At 35.0% G+C, this 23,405-nt stretch overlaps 2 protein-coding genes and 1 pseudogene across 2 annotated transcripts in view; 1 reads left to right on the top strand and 2 right to left on the bottom strand.

Annotated features, from left to right (window-relative positions):
- BEND2 (BEN domain containing 2) overlaps nucleotides 1–5,507 on the bottom strand; it is a 38,973-nt gene extending 33,466 nt beyond the window's left edge. The window contains exon 1 of the mRNA XM_074299894.1: nucleotides 5,153–5,507. Coding sequence (XP_074155995.1) covers nucleotides 5,153–5,417 — 265 coding nt within the window. The 5' untranslated portion in view covers nucleotides 5,418–5,507. The remainder of the gene's footprint in view (nucleotides 1–5,152) is intronic.
- A 1,618-nt stretch (nucleotides 5,508–7,125) lies between these two features.
- On the top strand, nucleotides 7,126–7,223 carry LOC141565213 (U6 spliceosomal RNA; annotated as a pseudogene).
- Nucleotides 7,224–18,389: 11,166 nt separating this feature from the next.
- The window catches only part of NHS (NHS actin remodeling regulator), a 453,302-nt gene continuing 448,286 nt past the window's right edge, over nucleotides 18,390–23,405 (bottom strand). Inside the window, 1 exon segment of the mRNA XM_074299895.1 lies at nucleotides 18,390–22,452. Within this exon segment, the coding sequence (XP_074155996.1) occupies nucleotides 21,834–22,452 (619 nt within the window). The 3' untranslated portion in view covers nucleotides 18,390–21,833.

The raw sequence follows: 23,405 nt of genomic DNA on the forward strand, positions 1-23,405 counted from the left end.
TAAAAAAAGAATGCTTCATCAAGGACATATGACCAAAAAAAGCAGATGAATCATTTTCATATATAGAGATAGGGTAATATTTGGATAGCCCAAGTACTATACTATATCCTAGAGAAATTAAAAGATCAAAAGGAAAGTCTTCCACATACTGGCATCTCTGTAGAGAAGATATATGGAAGGGCATAGACAAAAATGCAGAAGATATGAAGGCACTATGGGAAAGAATGTGGTGGGTGGAATTGTAAAAAAAAGTATACATATAGATATAATTACACATTCATTAAAGTACCAAAACAAAACATAATGGCACAAACTCTGTCCCTGTAATAAATTAATGGCATGAAAGTCAAAATAATATTGAAACTCTGAGCATTTATTTCATTTCTAGGGACCTCAATCCATTTGCCTGTAAGAATGAAGGGATTGAGATAGATGATCACTAACATTCTTTCATTCGCTAAAATTTTATGATTTTAGCATTTAAATGAACTATCAGAAATGCTGGCCACATTAAAAAAAATTTCTCAAAAGAAAAAATTTTGATGTAATTACCATATGGGATTTCAAACTTGTGTTAATTATCACTGTAACCTTTAGAATTTTATTTTAGAATCAACAAGCTTTTTTATAAAATGTCCCTTTTCATGATCATTAATTTCTGAATTTTCTATTACTACAGATACATCTTTTTCTACGTGATTTATAATAACAATCTAAGACTAAGAGACAAAGAAGCTTGGATGCTATATTATCTAAAATGATTTATCTAGCAATTATAATGCTACTGATGGGGGCTGTAGCCTCTTGATATTCCTTGTTTGATCTCCAACTCCATTTGGGACTTGGACTTTGATGTGGTCAAACCAGTTTGGGCTATCTGAGCTGGTTGGAGTTTTATAGCCCCCCATTCTAATCTGCTCAAACAGACCAAATGTCACAGCAGGGGAAGAGACTTCGGTCTCTACTCAAAAGATTACAAGAGAATCCTTATCTTATCTACATCACTCTCCTGAACCTCCTTAGAGCAATGGATTTGAATAATTATGCTTTGTATAAAATAGGGGACCCAAAAATCTATTCTTTGCAAAAACTGGCCTTGTACCTTGCAGCCATTTTGCCCACCGACTCTCCGGTGTTTCTATTCTAATCAATAAAGACTTTGTTTCTACACAGCCTTGAGTAGCGAAATTCATTCGCTAAGTGACCGGCCTGTTGGGACTTTGGGAAGGAGAAAGAGATTATTTGACCTCCTGAAAGGAACTGACCCATCTCGGTTTAGACCCTCAGTTTACTCCTCATCACTACAATTTCTTTGCCATATTATGGACCATTAAGAAACTTACCTTAAGTATTTACTAAAAACATTGATTCAAGTCATCACTGCACAAGTATATTTTAATTTCATAAAAATAGAAGCTAAATTTTAGGTATAAGTGGTAGAATAGTAATGGCAAAATACTCATATAATCATAAGATCTTAATATTTTGACTTTTAAAAATGCTCTACAATCATATAACCTCAGCACTGGAAGAGACTAAACCCAGTCTATTCTTTTTACCCTTACTTCCTCTCCTCTTATTTAATTCTCAAAACCTTGAAGTCTGGTTTCCAAATCTGACAGCAATTTGGAACTATGCTCAAAAAAGTTACTTAGTTGGATTGTTGATTCAGCTATACCACTACTAGATCTATGTTCCCAGGACATTAAAGAAAGAGGTAAAGATCCTTTATGTACAAAAATATTTATACCACTCTTAACATTAAAGTGAAATTGCTCTCTCTAAAGGTAGCAATGAACAATTAGTTGCTGATGGCCTTTTCTCAAATCTCATCCTTAAGCTTTTGGCATCATTTGATACTTTTGACTGCTTGCTCTCTCCTAAATACATCCTTCAGGTTTCCTAAAGTTATGGTTTCTTCTTCTACCTATCTGCCTCCTCTTTCTTATGCTCCAGGGTAAATCTGCATTGCAATCTTTCACACTATGGATATATCCTCATATCTAGACCTTCTCTTCTCTCTCTACATTTTTTTTCTAGTAGTGATCTTATTGAAGAGGTCAAAGTGGATAGCCCAACAAACAAATGATTAACAGAATCTTACACCCTCAAGAGAAATTCCAGTCTTATGCAAACGTCAAGGGATTTACAAGCCTCCTGAGGAAAGGGAGGAGGCAGGGTAGGAGGGCAAAAGGCAGAGAAAAGCCTATTTGCAAAGAATAGGATTTTGGAGGTTCATTTTATACACAAATAGGATCATAAAACAGGGTTTGTATTACAAAGGATTTTTCTACTTCCTTCGGATATAGAGTTCCTCAGGAGGCTTAAAAGCAGGTAGAAAGGTCCTATTTTTAAAAATAATGGAATTATGGCCTTAGTAAATATTTAGAACATGTATAGAGTTCTAGCCAGCATGTTAGCAATTGCAAGCCTGAAATAGATACCATAAAATGCAAAGGTGTAAAATGAGGTAAGATTAACTTAATCTCCGTTGTGCCAAATGACCGGAAAGAATCAATAATATCATTATTACTCAAAAAAAGTAATCAAGAAGGTAGTGACAAGTATTGATTCATGTATATTTGCTCATCTTTATAAAACTTTATGAGAATAATTTATGGATATATAGGAAGTGTAGTTGAAAACAGGAAAAGGAAACAACTAAGCTTTTATACATGATATTCTATAACAAAACTTATCTTTCTAGTAACACTATCAACTAAAAGGTGCAGAGAATACAAAAGCCTACTGCTGGGGCCTTTTGCTTCATCTGATTAGGAAAAGCAAAATCCCTACTCAAAGTTTCTTCTGTACCTCTCTTACATATGTTAAAATTACAGAAGAATCTTTAATCACTCAGTATTTATTATTGTTGTTGCTGTTCATGAACCCATTTGGGGTTTTCTTGGCAAAGATACAAGAGTGATTTGCCATTTTCTTCTCCAGCTCATTTTATAGATGAGGAAACTAAGGTAAACAGGGTTAGGTAATTTGCCCAGGGTCACACTGCTAGTGAATGTCTGCAGTCAAATTTGAACTCAAAAAGATGAATCTTCCTGATTCCTGGCACTCTATCCACTGTGCCACCTAGCTGCCCTAATATTTATTAAACAACATCAAAGTCTAAGGCATAGTACTAGAAAACTGAAATTAAAAACTCTAAGTAGCTCCTGGAATTAAATGGCTTCAATTTTAATAGGGTCTACAACATGTAGTTTCTCCCTCTCCCCTCCTCCCTGAATTGTATGGTATTCTTTGTTGTGGAGAATTGCATAAACAGAACATTTCAGTTGGTAGCAAAGAAATGTTTCTGGGCATCTAAAATTATTATCTTCCTGTATTTTTCTATTCCACCTCCCACCCTAACATTTTACTTTATTAGGACTGATGAAGGAAGTGACTTTGTGCTTCTGAGGCTAGAACTACTATTCTTCAACCTTCCCTAAGGAGCAGGAAATAAAACAAGTGTGAAGATAGGTTTTGAGTGACAAAGTGAGAACCACTGATGTAAGCAGATGAGGAATTCATACAATTCCAAATGACACAAAAATTGATTTCCTAGAGTTAGGATCATGGATCTGGAGTTAGAAAGGTCATTATAGATCATCTAGTCTAACATTATTTCATAAAAAAGTAGATTGAGGCCCACAGATGAGATAAACTGATTTGCCCAAAGTCTCACAACTATTTAAATTACAAAGGTGGAATGATGAGGAAATTTTTATTTTTATAAAACTCTGTGTTGTCTGTACATCAAGCCCCAGAACACTGAAACTCCTAAATACAATCAATAATTACTCAAGTAAGTCAAAGTATTCACAAAGGGGAAAACAAAAACAAATGGATAAAGAATATATAATGGCCAGATTATAGTTAATTGGAGGGATATTCCATTGATTTTACCAGACCAATATATACATTTTAGAAATATACCACAATTGAACATTGAACCAGATCCATAATTGAATAGAAGGAAGAGAGAAGGCTGGATAGCCTCTGGGAAATTATACAAAACTTTTAATGATCCCATGCTTCTTCCTGAAAACAAAATCTTAACATTTTCACACTAACATTCTTCCACTGATGCTCTATTAATAATGAAACCATCATAGTCCCTGAAAAATCTCGCTTGGTCACCCAAATATAATAAAATAAAAGGTAAACAAACTTCCGGTTTTTATTCCCAACAAAAGGGAAAAGAGCACTAGATTTAGAATCATGAGTTCAAATCCTGATACTAATACCTCACATGGGGGACTTCACTTCTCACTGCCTCAATTTTCTCATCTTCAAAATTTTGGACTAAATGGGATCAGAGATAAAACTTTATTTTTTGTCTCCATATCCCTAGTACTTAATGACATAGTAAAAGAAGTGCCAAACACCAAGTCAAACGACATTCTCAAGTGTGGCTCAAACCCTTTAAAAATGTAACTAGGGTATATTTAACAAATATAAAGGAGAACATAATGCTAATATGTGGTTTTGTCAATTTGCAGCCCATAAGTAAAGTTCACTGGTCCATTTTTATTTGAATTTGACAACACTGAACTACAAGGCCAATTCCAATAATAACTAGAATTTATATGATGCGATTACCAAAGTATTATATGTTTAATAAATGTTTATAGACTTAAATGTATTTCACCATGATGGATTTCCTTTATACTTCTCTTGTATATTATGCATTTTAAAAAAATGTTTCTTGCCTTTCTTAGCATCCTTGTACTTAGCACAGTGCCTGGGCACGTAGTAGATAATTAATAAATGGGTGTTAATCTAAGTGTTTTCATGATCAGTTTCCTCTGTCATGTTAATGTCTAAAAACGATTATAGGGAACCTGGCTTGTCTCCCAGGCACTTAGCAGACTGCCCGGCACCTACTAGGCAATTAATAAAAGCTTGGCAACTTGAATGATTCTGAGGAAGGTTCCGCAGGCTTCCAGCGGGGTCCAGGGCACACAAAAAGGTTCCGAGCCCCGGCCTCGGAAAAAACTTCTTCTCGGACTTTCACGGAGGGTCTTCGCCCTGAGAGCCCACGCCTGCCAAGGGGCGATTGATTAAATGGAAGCATGAACTTAACTGTTCGATTGCACCAAGCACAGGGGCTGAAGAACCTAGGACTAGTTGCCCTTTATTAGTCACTACTTACGGGTTCGCCCCATGCCCGGCCCTTTCCTCGTTTCCTCGCGAATCGAGAACACCGCGTGCGCAAGCGCACTTCTACTTCCCTCCCCGTAGTCCCGGTCTTTCTTCCGGATCTCACCCGCTCCTTCCAAACCCTCGGAGTACCAGAAGGGAAAGGGAGGGGGAGAACTAAGAGGGTTGAATGGAAAACGGATTTGAGCGCGAGACCCCCCACAAAACAATAGACGACACTCCTGACCAATTGGCGGCCGCGACACACCCTCTTTCATGGACTGGCCAATCCAGCGTGGCGCCTAAGAAAGGGGTGGGATCTAAAGAGCCTCTTTCTAAGCGTTTCCTGAGGGCCGTTAGGAACGGTGACAGAGCGTTTTCCTTTCCTTCCATTAGGTGGCAGCGGGCCAGGAGAAAAGCAACCCCCAATTAATGAGAAGCTTGCAGCGCTGCTTTACCTTGCTCCTCAGACATGTCTAGACCCTGGCACTGGGTGTTCTGCCACTCTGGCTCAGTCTCTGCGCTGCCGCGGGCTCGGGTTTCCCTTGGCACAGGTGGGTGGGGACGGAAGATGGCGTTGAAACGGAAGGGACTAGACAGGCAACAAGAATACCAAACTCTTTTAAATTTCTGCGGCTGCGCAGTGGCTCCCAGTTAGAGCAGTGCCCTTCGGGCGCGGGCGGAAGCCCAAACGGAAGCAGAAAGTGCCTCTTGCCCGGTTGCTGCATAGTTAAGCAGGTTTAGATTGACTCTTTCCCTTCCTGCTATTTCCTTTTGTATCCTTTGCTTGGTAGCGTTTATGCCGATTGAGTAACCTACTCTTCCTGCCTTTCTTCCACCTCGGGTAGCAAGCAACATGGGGTGAAGCAACTTTCCTCCTTTTCCATCCATATTAACTTTATTCTCACAAATAGGAAGAAGTGAATTCCAATAATGCAAACAAGCTCAAAGCCAAACCAATGGAAAAGCTCGACAAACAACACCCCGCCTCCCCATAGAGTTAGGGTTAATAGAAATTCATTATACACCTATAGTGTGCTAAGCATTCTCCTAAGTACTGGGGATACAAAAAAAAAAGGGGGGGGGACGAAATTTATGGTTTTTAAGGAGCTCACAATCTAATGAGAGAGCAAATAAAAAAGAAGCTGAAAGGTGGGGAGGGAGGTGCAAATCACTAATCACAAATCATTACCTGTATCAGGTAAGAGGGCATAATGAAGTCCTGCAGCCCTGGTGGGAAATGGTAGGAGGAGTTGTGAATTGTAGGCTTGATTTCATCTTAATAGCATAATGAGTTACTGGAGACTATGTAGTCCAGGAGAACGTTTGGGGAGGGTGGGTAGGAATGATGAGGTGAAAACTCAGATGAATTATTATGGTTTTCCTTTACTTTCTCCAATCAGAGGGATGAAAATACCCCAACGGCAGAGAGGGACTGGGGAGGTCTAAGTTTCATAGTTGGTATTTATAGGATGATGAGTTTCTGAAGATTTTGAAGCATAAGAGAGAACTCAGATGGGAAATAAAAATTATAAAGTGAGAAATTTGGACTGAGATCCTATTCACTTGAAAAATGTTCTGCTCATAGCGTCAAGAAAGCATAAGCAACCACAAATTAAATAGAAATCAACCTGAGAAAGAAGAAAACCAAGAGAAAGAAGAAAAATGAGAAGAAATCATGAAAGAAGTGGTTAAACCCAGTAGCTTAAACCTATCTTATGGCCAATTTGCCTTGCTTCCATCAGTTTCATATGTTAAATACTATGCAACAGCTAATACTCTGGAGGATGTCACCTTGACTTATTCCTCCATGAAAACTCAACTGATCAACAATTGAGGAACATAGGCCTGAAATAGTATTGTCTTAAGCTCTATGTTTCAGCAGTTCTGGCCAATCTAGTTATGTAAATAGAAAATTTTTGTGGAGAAGTATTTTCAACAAATTTAAGCATTAAAAGAGTGATGATATACCCCTAAAAAAGTAAACTGTTGCTTGCACATGTATACTAAAATTAGAACAATAGGGATTAGCATGATCCCTCTGCAAGGAGGACATATAAATGCATAAGGCAATCCATATTTTTAGAAAATTTGAAACAAAAAATAATAATGTTGACTTCTTTAAAAAATGTCAATATGTTCCCTTAGCAGTGATGTTGAACTGAAATAAAAATATGTAGACCAAATACTGACTAGAAAGCCACATGTTAATATCATCTGTATTCTATTGTAACTTTTTTTGTTAAATGTTTCATAATTATATTTTAATCTGATTCAAGTCTCACTCAGGGATGTTATAAACTATATACTTAACATGTCTCCCTTAGATTATGGTAAAGAAGATAAAATGTGCACCAAAGGCAGGTGAAGAAGAGCAGAGATTAAAAGTCATTGAAAAAATCTCAACAGTTAAACTTAATCTCTTTTCTTATCCCTTGGTCTAGTGTAGATTCTACATTAATGGGATGTCAAATTAGATCATCTATTATAGACAATCATGAAAGCAAAGAAACAGCATATTAATTGATTTTGTGTGAAAAGTATAAACTAAAGACTATCAACCCCTGAAATGACTATTTGAGGAAGCAGATAGATATAATTCTGATTCATTACTCCTTTGGAGTAATGAGAGGAGCACCCAGTTTTGTCCCATGGAGAAGGATGAATCAGACTCTAGAGATAACTATCCATGCCTCTCCCAAAATAAGTCTAAACACTTTTCACAGCTTGTAAAGATATACATATATGAGCATACACATATTTTATATATATATGTATATATATATATATATATATATAGAGAGAGAGAGAGAGAGAGAGAGAGAGAGAGAGAGACAGAGAGAGACAGAGAGAGACAGAGAGAGAGAGACAGAGAGAGACAGAGAGAGACAGAGACAGAGAGAGACAGAGAGGAGAGAGAGAGAAGAGAGAGGAGTGGAGTGGTATTTTTCAGCTTTGGAATGATTTAATTTTTATTCCACTCTCCCCAAATTGATTAAAGACACCACAAAATACCCAAATATTTTTCATGATGTGATACATCCTGGAGGAATAGAAGTTAAGAGCAATAAGCCTATCTGCTTTGACCTTTGGACTTCTCAGATATATTTATTCCTTCCCCCTCAAATCACCTTAATAAGTACACAATAAATTTTTGATTATTAATTGGAATGAGCCTCTAGACCAGTAGTTCCCATTTAGTAATTGACAAATCCTTTGAGATTCTTTAATGTTGCATTAGACAGTAAATAATTGCCTAATTATGTTACAAATGTATTGCTTCTCTGTGAAAACAAGCATAGGCATGTTTGGAATATTATAGGTTTGTTTCTTCAGTGATGCAAAACTCTCACGATCGTATATGTACTATGATTTTGGTGTCCATGCAGCAATTAACAATAAATTCTGAGCATTTCTGAATAAGTGCAACAGATTCTTGCATATTTTTCAAACTGGAATCAAGAGAGTATTTAATAATTTATTTAAAGGGAGGGATTTACTGGGACCAAATGGATCCATGGTTTGGTCCTAGGGCTGAATGGGACTATCCTTTCCAAGAATCTTTTGTTTGTCTCAGCAAACAATGTGAGTTTCTCAATGACTATATACACTTGGCTCAGACTCAGGAGGTATACTGAAGCAGGGGAGGAGTCAGGGTACTGAGAACCAGAACAGGACTCTGACCAGAGTGGGGTGAGCCTACTTGGAGATGGGAAGAGGCATCTTGATAAGATGGTATTGACATTCTCATAGCTTGGGATGGGGAGAGGCATTCTGATATTCTAAAACAAGATCTTTTATCCTTATCAAATATTCTGATAAAGTGGGAGGGGACATTTTGCAGGACTGAGCTTTGAGCTGATAAACTGAAGCAGGGAAACTGAGTCAGGACTGGGTTAGGATATTTAGGGAGACTGAGTCAAGACAATAAAAGAGAACTGTGGCATAACTCTTTCTTCTGAATATTCAAATCATTGAATTACCTTCCTCTAGAAGATCTTAGCACCATAATTTTTGACCAACCCTATGTAAAGCAAATAAACCAGACTAAAACTAGAAAAATGCAAGGACTTATGGCAAGGACCAATCTCTCTCTGAGAACCCCAGAATTATTAGCAACAAACAGCATTCCTCATTTAGGGAGACACATAGGCTTCACTGTTCAGGTCCTCTGCAGTTGGGGAGCATCTCAGCCAGAGAGTCCAGTTTGAGATGGACAGTTCACTGTGAGTTAGGTCTGTGGTCATTTGTGCATTTAACTTAGCCTCTGCTGAGTAGCAATGCTCAAGTTCCTGCTGACCATCCTAAGAGGGCATCCCAAGTCTGTCAGGGAGTCCACAAAGGGAAAAAGTGGGGCTTAGAATAGCTCTACCTGTCTCTTCTCAATAAAACAGGAGCTGCTACTAGGAAACATTTCTGAGCAATTTACACAGTTAGACCAAGACAGGCAACCCCCGAACTATTAGAGTCATATCAATACTGCAAGGTCCTTTCAAGTATGTTGAAATACTAATTAAGGACCTGGGGTAACAGGAGTGGAGAAACAGAGAGACTGCCAGAACCAGAACAGGTGCCTGATTTCTGATTGTTTCTAAAAAATAATCCCCAAAACTGAGTCTGCCAAGGCAATTCCAGCAGAATAAGGGATTTCAAAGTTAAAACATAACTAGCATGTTGGAGAAAGTTTGAGCAAGTAAGCATTGGGAGGAGAGAGAGATGAGACAGGATGGTGTGAGAGAAGGAAGAAGAGAGAGGAAAATAGCTTTCCAGAAATGGAGAATGGTTTTCATATATACATTGTTAAAAAGCAATATATACAATGGCACTTGAAGTATATTTATTGTTTAAAACAGAGCTTTTCTTTAGCCAATTGAAAACTTAAGTATTTTAAAGTAATCATTCACATTTGTCAGTTAGTTGGCTAAAAATTACTAAATGAATTTTTTTCATCTCAGAAACAGTTCATAAAATTATCCTTCCATTTTCTATAAGATATTTGTACATGAGCATCTTATTTTTATCTTATTCATTCTTATTTTAAATTAAAATACAGAAATAAGTTCGATTCAAAAGCAAATTTAAGACTATTGGTCTGGTGTTGAGCCAAAATTGTAAATCTTTGTTTAAAGAAAAGAATAAAACATTGAAATTTATTTTATATGTGATATTTTGTATTTAAATATCTAAATTATAATTTATTTCACTAAATAGCTTAAATATTTATATTCAAAAAATTGTAAATTAAAGAAATTTCATATAAAGTCTTACAGATGGTAGTAAATTATGAACTTTTGCTGAACTGTTTTTAATTCTTACAGAATATCTCACATAAGATAATTGTTATATATTCATATAATTATTTTTAATGTTATATTCAAAGTTTTCATAATTATATTTAGCAGGACGTTTTATATATTATAATTATAATTACATAATACAAATTTTAATTTAGAGATTTTATGGACAAAAGTTATCATTGTAGTTAGTGTAAATGTTTAATAAAGACGTCTTTAAAAAACAGTGTATTAAATTACCCAGGGTATTCAGAGCACCTTTTTGTTCTCTTTGTTGTTGAAAAGGGTTCATAGGACAAAAAATGTTGGGACTCACTGCTTAAGCTTCTACCACCAACTACTGTATCTAACCCCAAGAATTGGGCATACAATGTAGAAAACATTGTAAATACAGAAACTGACACTCAGAGAGTTTCAGGCTCAATCCTTTCTAAATATGGAAATTACAAAATTCCAATTTCAAACTTTTTATACCTTTTTTTTTTTTTTTTTTTTTTTTTTTAACTTCCAGAAGCAAATCCTAATCTGTCTTTGGACTTCATTTGGAATCGTGAGAAATTGAATTGTGGTAACTGTGACATTTAGCTGTGTTGGTATGAAACTAGAAAAGTTAGGACATTGTTTTACTTTCAAATAGTCCTGAGGGGGCAGGGAGATATAATCCACAAAAGATTCTATGGAACTCTGAGATGTGAACTTTTGAGTACAGAGTTGGGGAGGTAACTTAGAAGCATATTATCTAAGTTTCATCAGATATATATTTGAAATGCCCTGCATATATGTAGAGACTCATTGAAATAATTTTGCAACTGGAATTTCTTGTATGTCTTAGCATTGCAGAAATCTTGGGGGGGGGGGAAATTAGCACTTTTCTTCTTTTGTTTTAAGCTATAATCGTATAGTTGGTTTTCTGGTTTATTTCCTTTAAAAGTCAGACTAGTTTCTTTGAGATTATATTACTTTGAGATAACTTTAAGATTGTATTACTGTACTGATTAAGAATATAGCTAATTACCCATGCATATATCTGGTAAATAAAAACTATAAAAATATTTTAATAAAAAAATATTTAAAGACAAAAAAAAAAGAATATAGCTAATAAGAATAGCAGGGATATTATATAGCCTTAGATATTGGTGTTTAACAATCTGCTTACAGCATATTGAGCGTTCACCTTGATTATTCACTACCATTGCCATGGTCTAATTACCCTGGGTAATCAACCATAAGTATAATTTTTTTTTTTTGAAGGAGGGGTAAATTCCACAGCTCTTTAGGGTCTTTTCTGAGTTTGATTTCCTTTTAAAATAGCCTGTTTATCTTATTCAGGAATGAATTTGGACCCACATTTGGATTGTCCAGTGTGTTTTAAGGACCCAGAGGAAACCCTACCTTGTCTCTTTCTTTTCCGGACTCAAACAAGTTTGTATGCATATGTCCAGAAAAGAGTGGCTTTTTAATGGGAGAGAGACAGAACAAACACCCCATCTCTCCTGGGTCCCATAGGTTTTCAGTGAAATCCAAGCTTTTCCTATCCCCTACTTATTTTCATTATTATCTTGAGTTGTAGCAGGTGAAAATTTTATAAAATAGTATATGCTTCTTAAAATTGGTGTTCACAAATTTGGGGTGAGGTATAACTCTTAGATTCACCAGTTGAATAGACTTGACCCTCCTAAAAAAGTTAATTTCCAGATTAAGCACTGTGTCATGGTCTTTGCTGAGACTCTGCTATAAAGTACTGGGAAATATATTTGAAAAGACAATCATGCATCATCCCCAAGTCAGTAGACTGTTATCCAGAATTGACATTACAGAAAAATATGCCCATTAGTAACCTGACTGGTTTGCTGGGTTAAACAAATATTTAACTTGAGTAGAGAGGAGAAATTGTAAAAAGGAAAATATGATTATTTGTTAATGTGTTAACACATTGTTAACAGCCTGGTTTCCCTTTACAAATTGTGAATGTCTCTCATTTTGAATATTGTTGTGCCACAGTTCTCTTTAATTGTCCTGACTCAGTTTCCCTAATTCATTCTGGCAAAGTTTCCCTAAATTGTTCTGCCTCAGTTTCCTTAACTGTTCTGCCTCAATCCCTTTAGTTGCAAAACCCCCCTCAGGTTCATTAAGACTGAGGACCATTTGCTCTAAGGTTATAAATTGTCAGTGTGAGACTCAAGATAAGAGGGAATTCAAACTTCCTGGCTCCTAACTCCTCCTGTCATCAAGAATTTATGGTCCTACCCCCTACCCTGTCATTGTTCTTTATTCCAATTTACCAGAATGTCTTGTGTCTCCTACCACCCTGTCAGAACCAGATTGATAGTCTGTTCCCACTCTCAATGTTCTGACTCCACCCCTGCCTTTGTCTACTCCTGTAGCTGAGCCATGTATGTATATATGTCATTGAAAACTCACATTCACCACTGGATACTTTGAGACAAGAGTCCTGTCCAGTCAATCAAACTCTCCAGTTAATAAAATATTAAAAACTCTCTAATCTCTACGTTGCCTCAGTTTCTTTGGCATTACAATATAAAAAGGGTATATCACTGGATGAATGAAAATTGTTCATACCCTCTTAAGACCCTTAAATAGCACAGCCTTGGAAAGGGAATAAAGTTTGTAATTTAGACTCAGAGAAGTTTTGGAGTATGATATCTTTAAGAAGGAATAAGGTGATACTAATTAAACTTCCAAAAAATTATTTTATAGAGTTAGAAAAAATAAAAACAAAATTGATCTGGAAGAACAAATAGTCAACAATATCAAGGGAATTAAAGAAAAAAAAAAAATACAAAGGACCGTGGCCTAGAAGTACCAGACCTAAAACTGTATTACAAAGTAGCAGTCATCAAAAACACTAGTTACTGGTTAAGAAATAGAGTGGAATAAATTAGATACACATAACACAATAATCAATGACTATGGTAATCCCAACAGTTGGGATAATTCATTATTTCACAAAAATTGCTGGGAAATTTGGAAAATAATATTTCAGAAACTTGGCATAGAGATATATCTCACACCTCATGCCAAAATAAGGTCACAATGGATACATGATTTGAATGTAAAGGGTGATACTATAAAGAAACTAGGAAAACAAGGGATAGTTTACCTATCAAATCTTTGATGAAGAGAAGAATTCATGACCAAAGAAGAACTAGAAAATATAAAATGCAAAATGGATAACTTTGATTACATTAAATTAAAACTTTCCACACAAACAAAACCAACACAAATAAGATTAAAAGGGAAGTACAAAGCTGGGGTTGGGGGGGGGGGATTTAACAGGCAGTGTTTCTGATAAAGGCCTCATTTCTAAAATGTATAAAGAACTGTGTCAAATTTATAAGAATACAAGTTATTATTCCTCAATTGATAAATGGTCAAAGGATATCAACAAACAATTTTCAGATGAAGAAATTAAAGCTATTTATAGTCATATGCTAAATCATTATTGATTAGAGAAATGCAAATTAAAAGAACTGAGGTACAATCTCACACCTCTCAGATTGGCTAAAATGACAGGAAAAGATAATGATAAATGTTGGAGGGGATGTAGGAAAACTGGGACACTAATGCATAATTGGTGGCATTGTGAAATGATCCAGTGATTTGGAACTATGCCCCAAAAAAGGTATAACATATACCCTTTGATCCAGCAGTGCTACTACTGGTCTGTATCCCAAGGAAATCATAAAGAGAGAAAAGTATCCACGTGTGAAAAAATGTTTGAAGCAGCTCTTTTTGTGGTGACAAAGTATTGGAAAGTGAATAGATGCCCATCAATTGAGGAATGGCTGAATAAGTTATGGTATATGAAAGAATGGTATAAGGAAAATATTCTATAAAAGTGATGAAAAAGCTTATTTTAGAAAGACCTGGGAAAGATTTACATGAATTGATGCTGAGCAAAATAAGTAAAACCAGGAATATTGTGTGATGATCAACTTATGAAAAACTTGGTTCTTCTCACAGTTTGGTAATCCAAGACAATCTCAGTACTCTGAATAGAAAACACTATCTGCATCAAGAGAGAGAACTACGGAGAATGAATGTAACTCAACACATGCTATGTTCACTTCCCTCCTTTTCTTTGTTTTTTTTTTTTTTTTTCCTGTCATGGCTTTTCCCTTTTGTTCTGATTTTTATTTCCCAAAATGACTCATAAAATAATGTGAATTAAAAAATAATGTACATGTATAACCAAAAAAATAAATAAATAAAATAAAAGAAGGAATGAGGAGGGTGACTTTTCCTGAGGAAGACAACTCAATACAGAATTTGGAGAGTGGGCGTTAAAGAGTTTGAGTCACCATCAAGAAAAGATATATTTGCACACACACACACACACACACACACATATATATATGTAAATATATAGAGAGAGAGAGAGAGAGAGAGAGAGAGAGAGAGAGAGAGGTTCTGAGTAGCAACTGTTTAATCCTTTTTTTGAGGTTCCACATCTCTTTAGAAATTTTTCTGAGGTTTGTTTTACTTTATTTTAAAAGTTTAGATAACCTGATACATTTTTACTGGCTTTAAGGAGCACAACCTCTGGCAACAAATAGGTGAACCAGTTATGTATTCAAGAGGGAGACCAGAAACATCAGAGGAATCAGTAACCTTTAACACATGTGTTTCCTTTATATACATCTTATTGTCTTCATATTCTTTGTGCCTTCTTTTCCTAGGGATACTGTGTCAATGGGAAAGTATGCCAAAGGTTTATTAGGGGAATATTTGGAAGCTACTTTTCTAATTTTTATCCCATCTAAATATTTCACCACATTTCGTATTTTGTTTTGTTCTACTTTTTGGTATAGTTGAAAATGAAAATTCCTATCAGAATAGGATCTCCATTTTATGCTTTTTTGCTAATCAAAATTAATCTATAAAATAAAAATAAATAAAACTTGGAAACAACTCATCTCATTTATCTCTGCCTGAAATTATAAAACCCATCAAGACAAATAGGAAGAATAGTTCAGCTTTTGTTTAGCTAGCCATGTGGCATATTAGATTTGATATTGGAATTGAATAAAAGGGCTGGGATTGAAGACACCTTCCCACCTTGAGGCCACCATTATTAACTGAACTAGAAGAAAAAGTTTAACATTTTTGAATTTTAAACTACAATAAACTGACATATAGATCACATTTGGAGAATGGATAAATCAGCATGAAATAAGGACCAAACAATTGCAAATTCATATTTTAGTGTCAACAATAATAGTGGCAAGGAAGTCGAGTCCAAATATTTTAGGCTCCACAGATTTTGTCTGATGACACAAGACTTTTGTTTTCCTGATTTGCAATTTGTAAAGGGGTATTAATCACATTATACTTCAAAGCAAGACAGAAAAGACCAGTTACTTGAAGTACTGCTGCCAGATAGTTCCTCAGAGGGGAAAGGTTACAATATTTAAAGGTAAGTACACTCATATCTCTATCACAAAGGACAACATTGAGCACTGAGAAAGAAGAAGCTGGGAAAAAAGTTATTTTCTCCAGATATTTCTAAGAAGAAAACACTCTAAAAGGGGGATTGGTATTTAACCCATATCCTCGAGGTAACTTCTTTGACCAGAATAGATTATCCCATTTTCTGCAATTTAAGAGATTTAGGGAGTTGCTTAGAGCACTGATGCCTTAAGTAATTTGCTGAGAGGAATACAGCCAGAATGTGTCAGAGGTGGAACTTGAACCTACTCCTTCCTGGTTCTTAGGCCATTTATTTAAATACTTAAGTAGCCTATGTTGAAATATTTACCCAGATTCTTTCTTTGAGCTGACCTAGGAAAATGATATGCCATTCTTGAGAGCATAAATGTATTAAGAAGTGTAGCTACTTTTCTTACTATGCCATCTTAGTCAGTTTTTTTCTTTAATTTCTTTATATCTAGTGAACTGTTAATGCCAAGCCCTCTAGTGGGGGCTCATAAGCTTCATAGTCTTAAAGTGGGTATTCATGAGGTATTTCCTTGAGCCCTAAAATAGCAGGTATCTTCTAGGGAGTCTGGGAGTGCAAATTTGAGTAGTATTTCAGAAGAGGGTGTATGTTAAACTTTTATTAATATTTTAATATATACTACATGTTGGTATTTGTAGAGTTAAAAATTGTAAAACTCCAAAGCATACATCTGAGAAGAAAGTCATTGTTTTATATATGATTTTCAGGATTGTTTATTACTTTTTGTGTGATAAAATTAATGTGGGTTAAGATTTCTTTCTAATTCCCAGCCCCACATTGGATCTGAGCTAACTTGGGCTATCCCATCCCCCTTCTGCTCAGGTTTCTCCAACCCCCATAAACAACTTCCTCCTTATCTAAAAACCCATTGAATTCTATTCAAATTCTAACCCTGGCAGAAACCAGCCAAGAACCAATCTGGGACTCCAACCACCGGCCCCTTTCAAGATTACCAAAAGCCCCCCTTATAAAAAGAGGGAAACTGGAGCCCATTTTTTGCAGGAGGCCCACACATAGCATATGCCAGCTATGCCAAAGGTTCCTGTCCGCCTGGTGCCAGCCCTGGCCCTGATGTCTTTCTACCTTTAGTCTTACTTCCAAACCCCAAAATAAACCTCTTTTATTAATCTAGGTTTTCGGGTCTGTAAATTCCTTTACAAAGAACTCTTGCACTGCTACTAGACCTCATTTAATTCTGTATCCTTGCACCGAATCCAAAGGGGTTGCAGGAGAGCTCTATTTCTCTCTCTGTAACCCGAACTTGCCACTAGACCTCAATTAACCCTAATTTCATTCAGGTACCCCTTACCTAATTCTCATCAAAACATCAAATAGAAGGAAAAGTGTCACTAGCTGAATTTTAGCATTTCCTTCAATTATGAAATTAAAAGATACCTAACAACATTTTTGTTCTGAGAAAGGGTCCATAATCTTTGCCAGAATGCCAAAGGGGGCCAGGATACACAAAAAACTTATGAATCCCTTTTCTAGTATCAAAAGTATTAGAACTGGAAAGACACTCAAAAATCATTTAGACTAAACTCATGGTGTTACAGATGAAGACATGGAGACATGGAAACATGGAGACCCACAAAAGATAAGTAAATTTGCATTATTAAAAAAAAAAGAACTTTTTATTTCTAGTCCTTTTCTTGTTCTTTCTGGAAGAGTAGTGGGTTATACCTAAGATATTACCAGATTCTTCCCTTTAGCTGATTTGGGAAAATGACATGTTATTCTTGAGAGCATGGATACAATAAAATTTACTAGTAAAGAGAAGAGATTACTAAAAGCTTTAGGTAATTTCAAAAATCCTGAATACTTGCTCAAGAAGAAATAATTGGGATGGTTTGTTAGTCATTGAGCAAAAGGGAAAATGTTCTCTTGTATAAATGATACTCATTCCTCCAGTCAGAAGAGGAAGTTTTTCATGAGTGAATAGACACTTAGAGCAGTGAAGGCAAAGGTAGTAGCCTCAATATTTCTAGTCTGATATAGTACCCTTAAAATTGTGATCCACTGCATACATAAAGACATTACTGGTTTTCAGGTTCTTTTGAGATAAAACTAGTAGGAAACCACAAAGTTACCTTTAGTATTTGAGACTAAATTACTGGGTAATTACAGTGGTTTTGCTTTTCTCCTTGATTCAATGAACTTCTGTTATACTGAAGATTGAGTTTGCAAAGAGTTAATTGATCTCAGTGTACAGGAGGATTCTTTACAGAGATTTTTCCCTGGCTTCCTTGATAGGGGCAACACAAATCTCTTTGTGCCATGAGATTCTTATGACACTAGGGATTACAATTATTTTCTAGCTGGGAGCATCACTATAATATTTCCCTAAATTATATACATTTTTATAAAAATGTGTCTGGGTACTACTTAATGCATTTATATAGATCATTGTTTGGAATTATCAAGTCAAATGTGATAAGATATAACATTTTGTTATAGGACAATGAAGAGAGGGGGGATTATTGAATTGCAGTCACATTTATTTGCAGTTTCTATACACACTTTCTAGGTAATCAAACTTTTCTGACACTTTTTTGAGAGGGGTTCACAATGAAACTGTCACCGTTTTTACTAAAAATAAATACAAGACTTAAAGTGTTGCACAGCTCTAAAATATACAAAGACTTGAATTGAATGTAAACTTTGAAAACATTTTACAAAAGAAACCATCTTTGCAACAAGTTAAAAAGTTTATATTTACAAATATTACAAAAATACAAAATGGATGCAAGTTCATAAACCATTGTCTTTTCTGCCAGCATGAACTGGTTCTAGTACCAAAATAGTTACACTGTAACCTTCTTAATTGTTTTAAATCTTTAAGTCATAATCTATTTCTCTAAATCTGCCACCACTGCAGCAAATGCACTCAATCACTGACCTTTGGCAAAACACACACACACACACACACACACACACACACACACACACACACACACACACACACACACTGCTTTATTTGCTGTAATTATTCCATGTCCTCTATTCAGTAAAAACAAAATAAAACAAAACAAAAAGACAAAAAAAGAAAAAATCAAAACTAAGGGGGGGGTGAATTTTTTTTTTTTTTACAGAATACAGAAACAGTCGCATAAATTTCAAAATCATTTTAATAACATCAGTGCAAACGACAGAACAAAAGTTTGGAATGATGTTTCTTACATTGTTTAATGCACGTACCCTGCTTCAAAATGGCAGTTCTCAAATTTTATCTCGAGTGCTTTAAAGCCATGTAAAATACTCCATATCACTAAAATTTTATGGGGTTTTTTGTATGTGTTTTTAAATTTCCCTCACTTGTTTTTATACTGAATATTCTTTCCTATAGTGGATTTATAATCAATGTCTGTTTGGGCTTTTAAATCTATGAAATATAAAATAGAGAAACTTTGTCATAGACCTTTAGATTAAACAAAATAAGTAAAACTATAATTATAAGTGTTCTGTGATAATTACATATAGAAGATATCTTATTGCCTTGCAATTCAAGTCAATATAATTGTTTTAAAATATGTGGTACCATTATCAATTAAATTAAATTTGTATCAATAATAAAAAGGTGACATTTTATTAAAGCCAATTCTGACATTTCTTATTCAGGGTATATTTTAGAATTACTTTTAAAGCACACATAATACATTTTTTCTTCAGGCTAAAGAACCATGCTGTCAATTAACTGCTATTAAAAATATTATGAAAAATAACTAAGAAGACTGGAAATGACTGCTCCAGCCACCTTGTCACATTTATCTAAAAACATTTTTATTTGTGCCAACTGTGTACTTTTCAGAATGCTAGACCAATTCATTCATATTCCTAGTATGGTATCAGATGAGGCTTTTTTTCAGCTGATATGTTTCCATGAGTGATAAGGGTCCATTTTCAAACATCAACTCATTTATCCTTTAGTAAAAATATTGCCCCACTGATATCTTTTGTCAATTATTTTTCCTTCCCAAAGTATATCCCTGTGGATACACACACACATATATATAAAGAATAATCATTCCTCATATAATGTAGGCAAGAAACTCTAAAACACTTTTTGGTAATAAACAGTAGATGAGATCAAGGTTCTTCTTTCTTTCCAGGAAAAAAAAAAAGCAAAACCAATCAACATTCCTAGTCTCCTAACTTATTCTAACAACTCTCTAACATTTTAGATAACTTTCTTTTTGACAACCTTACTTTTCATCTTTGATGCTCTTTCCTATGCATTGCATGAATTGAACCAAAGTAATAAAACCCCTTTCACTCAACCTACTTCCCTAATCACCATTTATTTATGTATACTTAAAGCCAGCTACTTATTGATTTCATTGTAACCCTATTATCATTTTGTCCTATTACAGGCCATGTTCTTTCTCAAACAATATTCTGCACTATATCTTCTCGCATTCCAAAGCATATTCTAAGTAATAGTAACCACTTACATTTCTGACAAATAATTGCAAACATTAGTTTCAGCTAATGTTAAAAATCAGAGGTGTAAAACCATTTGTAGATTTCAACTCCTAACTATATTTCTTTCAGTTTTAAGACAAGAAAATTCAAGTAATTTCAAGTAATTCAGCTTGTTTCCCTGCCTTCATTTTATCAGAGCATTTACTCTGATAGATTTCCATTCCCACCCACCACCCTCCCTATACCCCACCAAGCAGTTATAATAAAACCAAAGTTGTATTGTGAATCAGAGCTTTCCCCCATTCCCTGTTTAACAATGAATATAAATAATGCATATACATACCTATTTCCCAGCTACATTTTTCACAGTGTCATTTCTGTTAATATTTAGGTAGCATGAATCTCATCAGCACAAAGAGAAAGCTTCACTGAAAACTCATTGCAGATACTTACTGATAAATCAACAGCTCCATTGCATGCTTACATTTTTTAATATTATTAGTTTAATAAACTAATTTTCTAAAACATTTAAATATTAGTCATTAAATTCTGATTCTTTGTACTTCAGTAGCCTAATATAAAACATAACACAAAATTGTTTTCTATTCCCCTGCTCATTTTTATTAAAGCAATTCATTTAAAAATAAATGGCTAAAGGACACTATCAAATGCTTTTGCTTAGGGCTTTGTGTTGAGAAGGATGACTTCCTTTCTTTGTTTAAAAAACTTAAAAGCATGCTTCCCATTCTTACCAGTTACCATATGGTAAATCACAGCTATGCTTTGCTATGAGCTTGTTTGGTGCTGAAGTTTACAAGGAAATGGTTAGCTTTAAATTCATAAAGTTTTAAGTTAACAAGAATGTAAAAATTCAGATTTGAGGCTTGATTATCATTCTGAAAGCCATATTAGTGGACATTTAAACATGATGTTTGATATGAAAATGGTATTCACAGAATACAGTTATGACATTTTATTTTTTTGTCTTCAATAAACAGTATGCAGTAAATAATTTGCCACGTGTCCACTCTTCTCTAATAGTACTATTTACATTTTTTATCAAAAATATGGTATTTACATATGTTTAGTTAATTTCTTTTAAATTTTGTTTCAGTTCATTTTAATGTAGAAAAATACCAATCCTTAAGAGTCATTTCATCTCTCTCTAGGGAAGCACAAAAATGAAGAAGTTTTTTTCCTAAGTGGGCAGCTGAGAAGGATTTTTTCCCTTTCTTTTCATGGAAATTTGATTTTTAAAAACTGTTTTAACAAGAATAAAATTAGGATAAAGCAAATGAAGCTAAAGATCTAGATATAGAAGACAGCATATGTTTCTACTAGAAAATGCAAAGTTAAACAAAAGATTACAGAGCTTGAGCACTAATACTTCCCCACATATCTATTGAGTTCTCTGTTATATTTGTTACATCCTTGTGCAAGCTTTCAGTTTTAATGTATTTCCTAGTCAACAGTGAGGCTGTGGGTATAGATTAAATAGCTTATGTTGAACTCTGGGACGACCTATCATCATGAGGGCTGCCATCTGAATTTTCAGTCTCTCCTTCTGAGATAGCTTGCATGGGTGTATTGTATAACCTGCAACGGACACTGTAGCGGCTGCTGCTGGCCACAGGGGGTGCCCGGGAACGTCCAACCCTAGATGAAGCTGACATTGTAAAATTCTTAGAGGAAAACCCTTCTGCGTTAACTCTTGGGGAGCTTGGAGAGAGAGGGAACAATGCTTCTGCCCCTGATGACACCTGGGGAGGCTCATCCATGCTTGGGGGAGGATCAGTAGGGAGCTCACCAGGGGATTTGGGCAAGATGGGGCTCTTCAGGATTTCAGTGGCTGACATCCGGTAACCGGAATCAACACGACTGCCTTTTTTAAGAAGCAAAAGCTTAAACTCTTCATTAGAGGTGTTGGACTTCTTGGCATTTCGATAGATAAGACCAGGAGATCTCTGGCTGTTTGGTGGAGTTGGCACATTGCTGTTTGGAGATAGGATGTTGCTGGGGGAGACAGTGCTGCTGTTGCTATTGCCAGGGAAGGCTCTTGATTTACTTCGTACAGAAATATCCCCAGAATCTTTCCTTCCAAGTACTTTCCTCTTTGATCTGTTGAGTACAACAATAATACAGAAAATCATAAAGATATATGTGTATTTTTATTAAGAGAGTAAAAACATAATTCTATAATATCTAACAGACATTGATTAAGTTTAATTAGTGAACATTTCTTATCACTGACAAAAAAAAATGCTCAATATCAGCTTCATAAATTGGAGGGTTCTTTCCACTATCTCACATGTGCAGATTCTTTGAAAGACATAAAGGATACAAATGAAGCGTGTTGCTATTAATAAATAACTTACCAATTCTTCTATTTCTTGATACCATTGCTCATTGCAGGACAAGAAACAACAAATTCCTAATCTTCCTCTTTAGAATCAAAAGAAAATGTTCTTACCAAATTATATCCACCATATGCTCTAACTAAGGTTTATATAATTCCTAGATCTATAACCACACTTTAAAGGTGAAAGTGAGGTGTGGAGCTGAGAGAACATACTATATAAATGGGGAGGCAGGAGCACATATTAGCAAAAAAAAAGCACTAGTTTTAGAGTCAGGAGATATCTGTATTCTGACACTTATTCTGACATGTGGTGATGAGCAAGTCACTTAGCTACTCTATGGTTTAGTTTTCCATCTTTAACAATGAGAACAACAATACCTCTATGTAGTACTTTCCTATCAGAGCTATTGTGAAGATTAAATGAGATGAAGTCTATCAAGTACTTTTTAACCTTTAAAGTGAATGAATATTATTATTATGAGATTATAGTACATATATATATATGAATATATATATATATATAAAGTTACAGTATGAGATTATTACTAATTCAACTTAGTCATCTGTGACTTCTGCATATCCCCTTTTCCAAATGGATTCTTTTTTTTTTTTTTTCTTTTGGCAAATCACCAGTTCACCTAAGTATAATTAATTATCTTATCAAATAATAATCTGAATTAGTTTAGTTACTTTTAGCAAGATTTGGTGAAAA

Source organism: Sminthopsis crassicaudata, chromosome 3 (assembly GCF_048593235.1).
Source record: "Sminthopsis crassicaudata isolate SCR6 chromosome 3, ASM4859323v1, whole genome shotgun sequence".
NCBI classification, from domain to species: domain Eukaryota; kingdom Metazoa; phylum Chordata; class Mammalia; order Dasyuromorphia; family Dasyuridae; genus Sminthopsis; species Sminthopsis crassicaudata.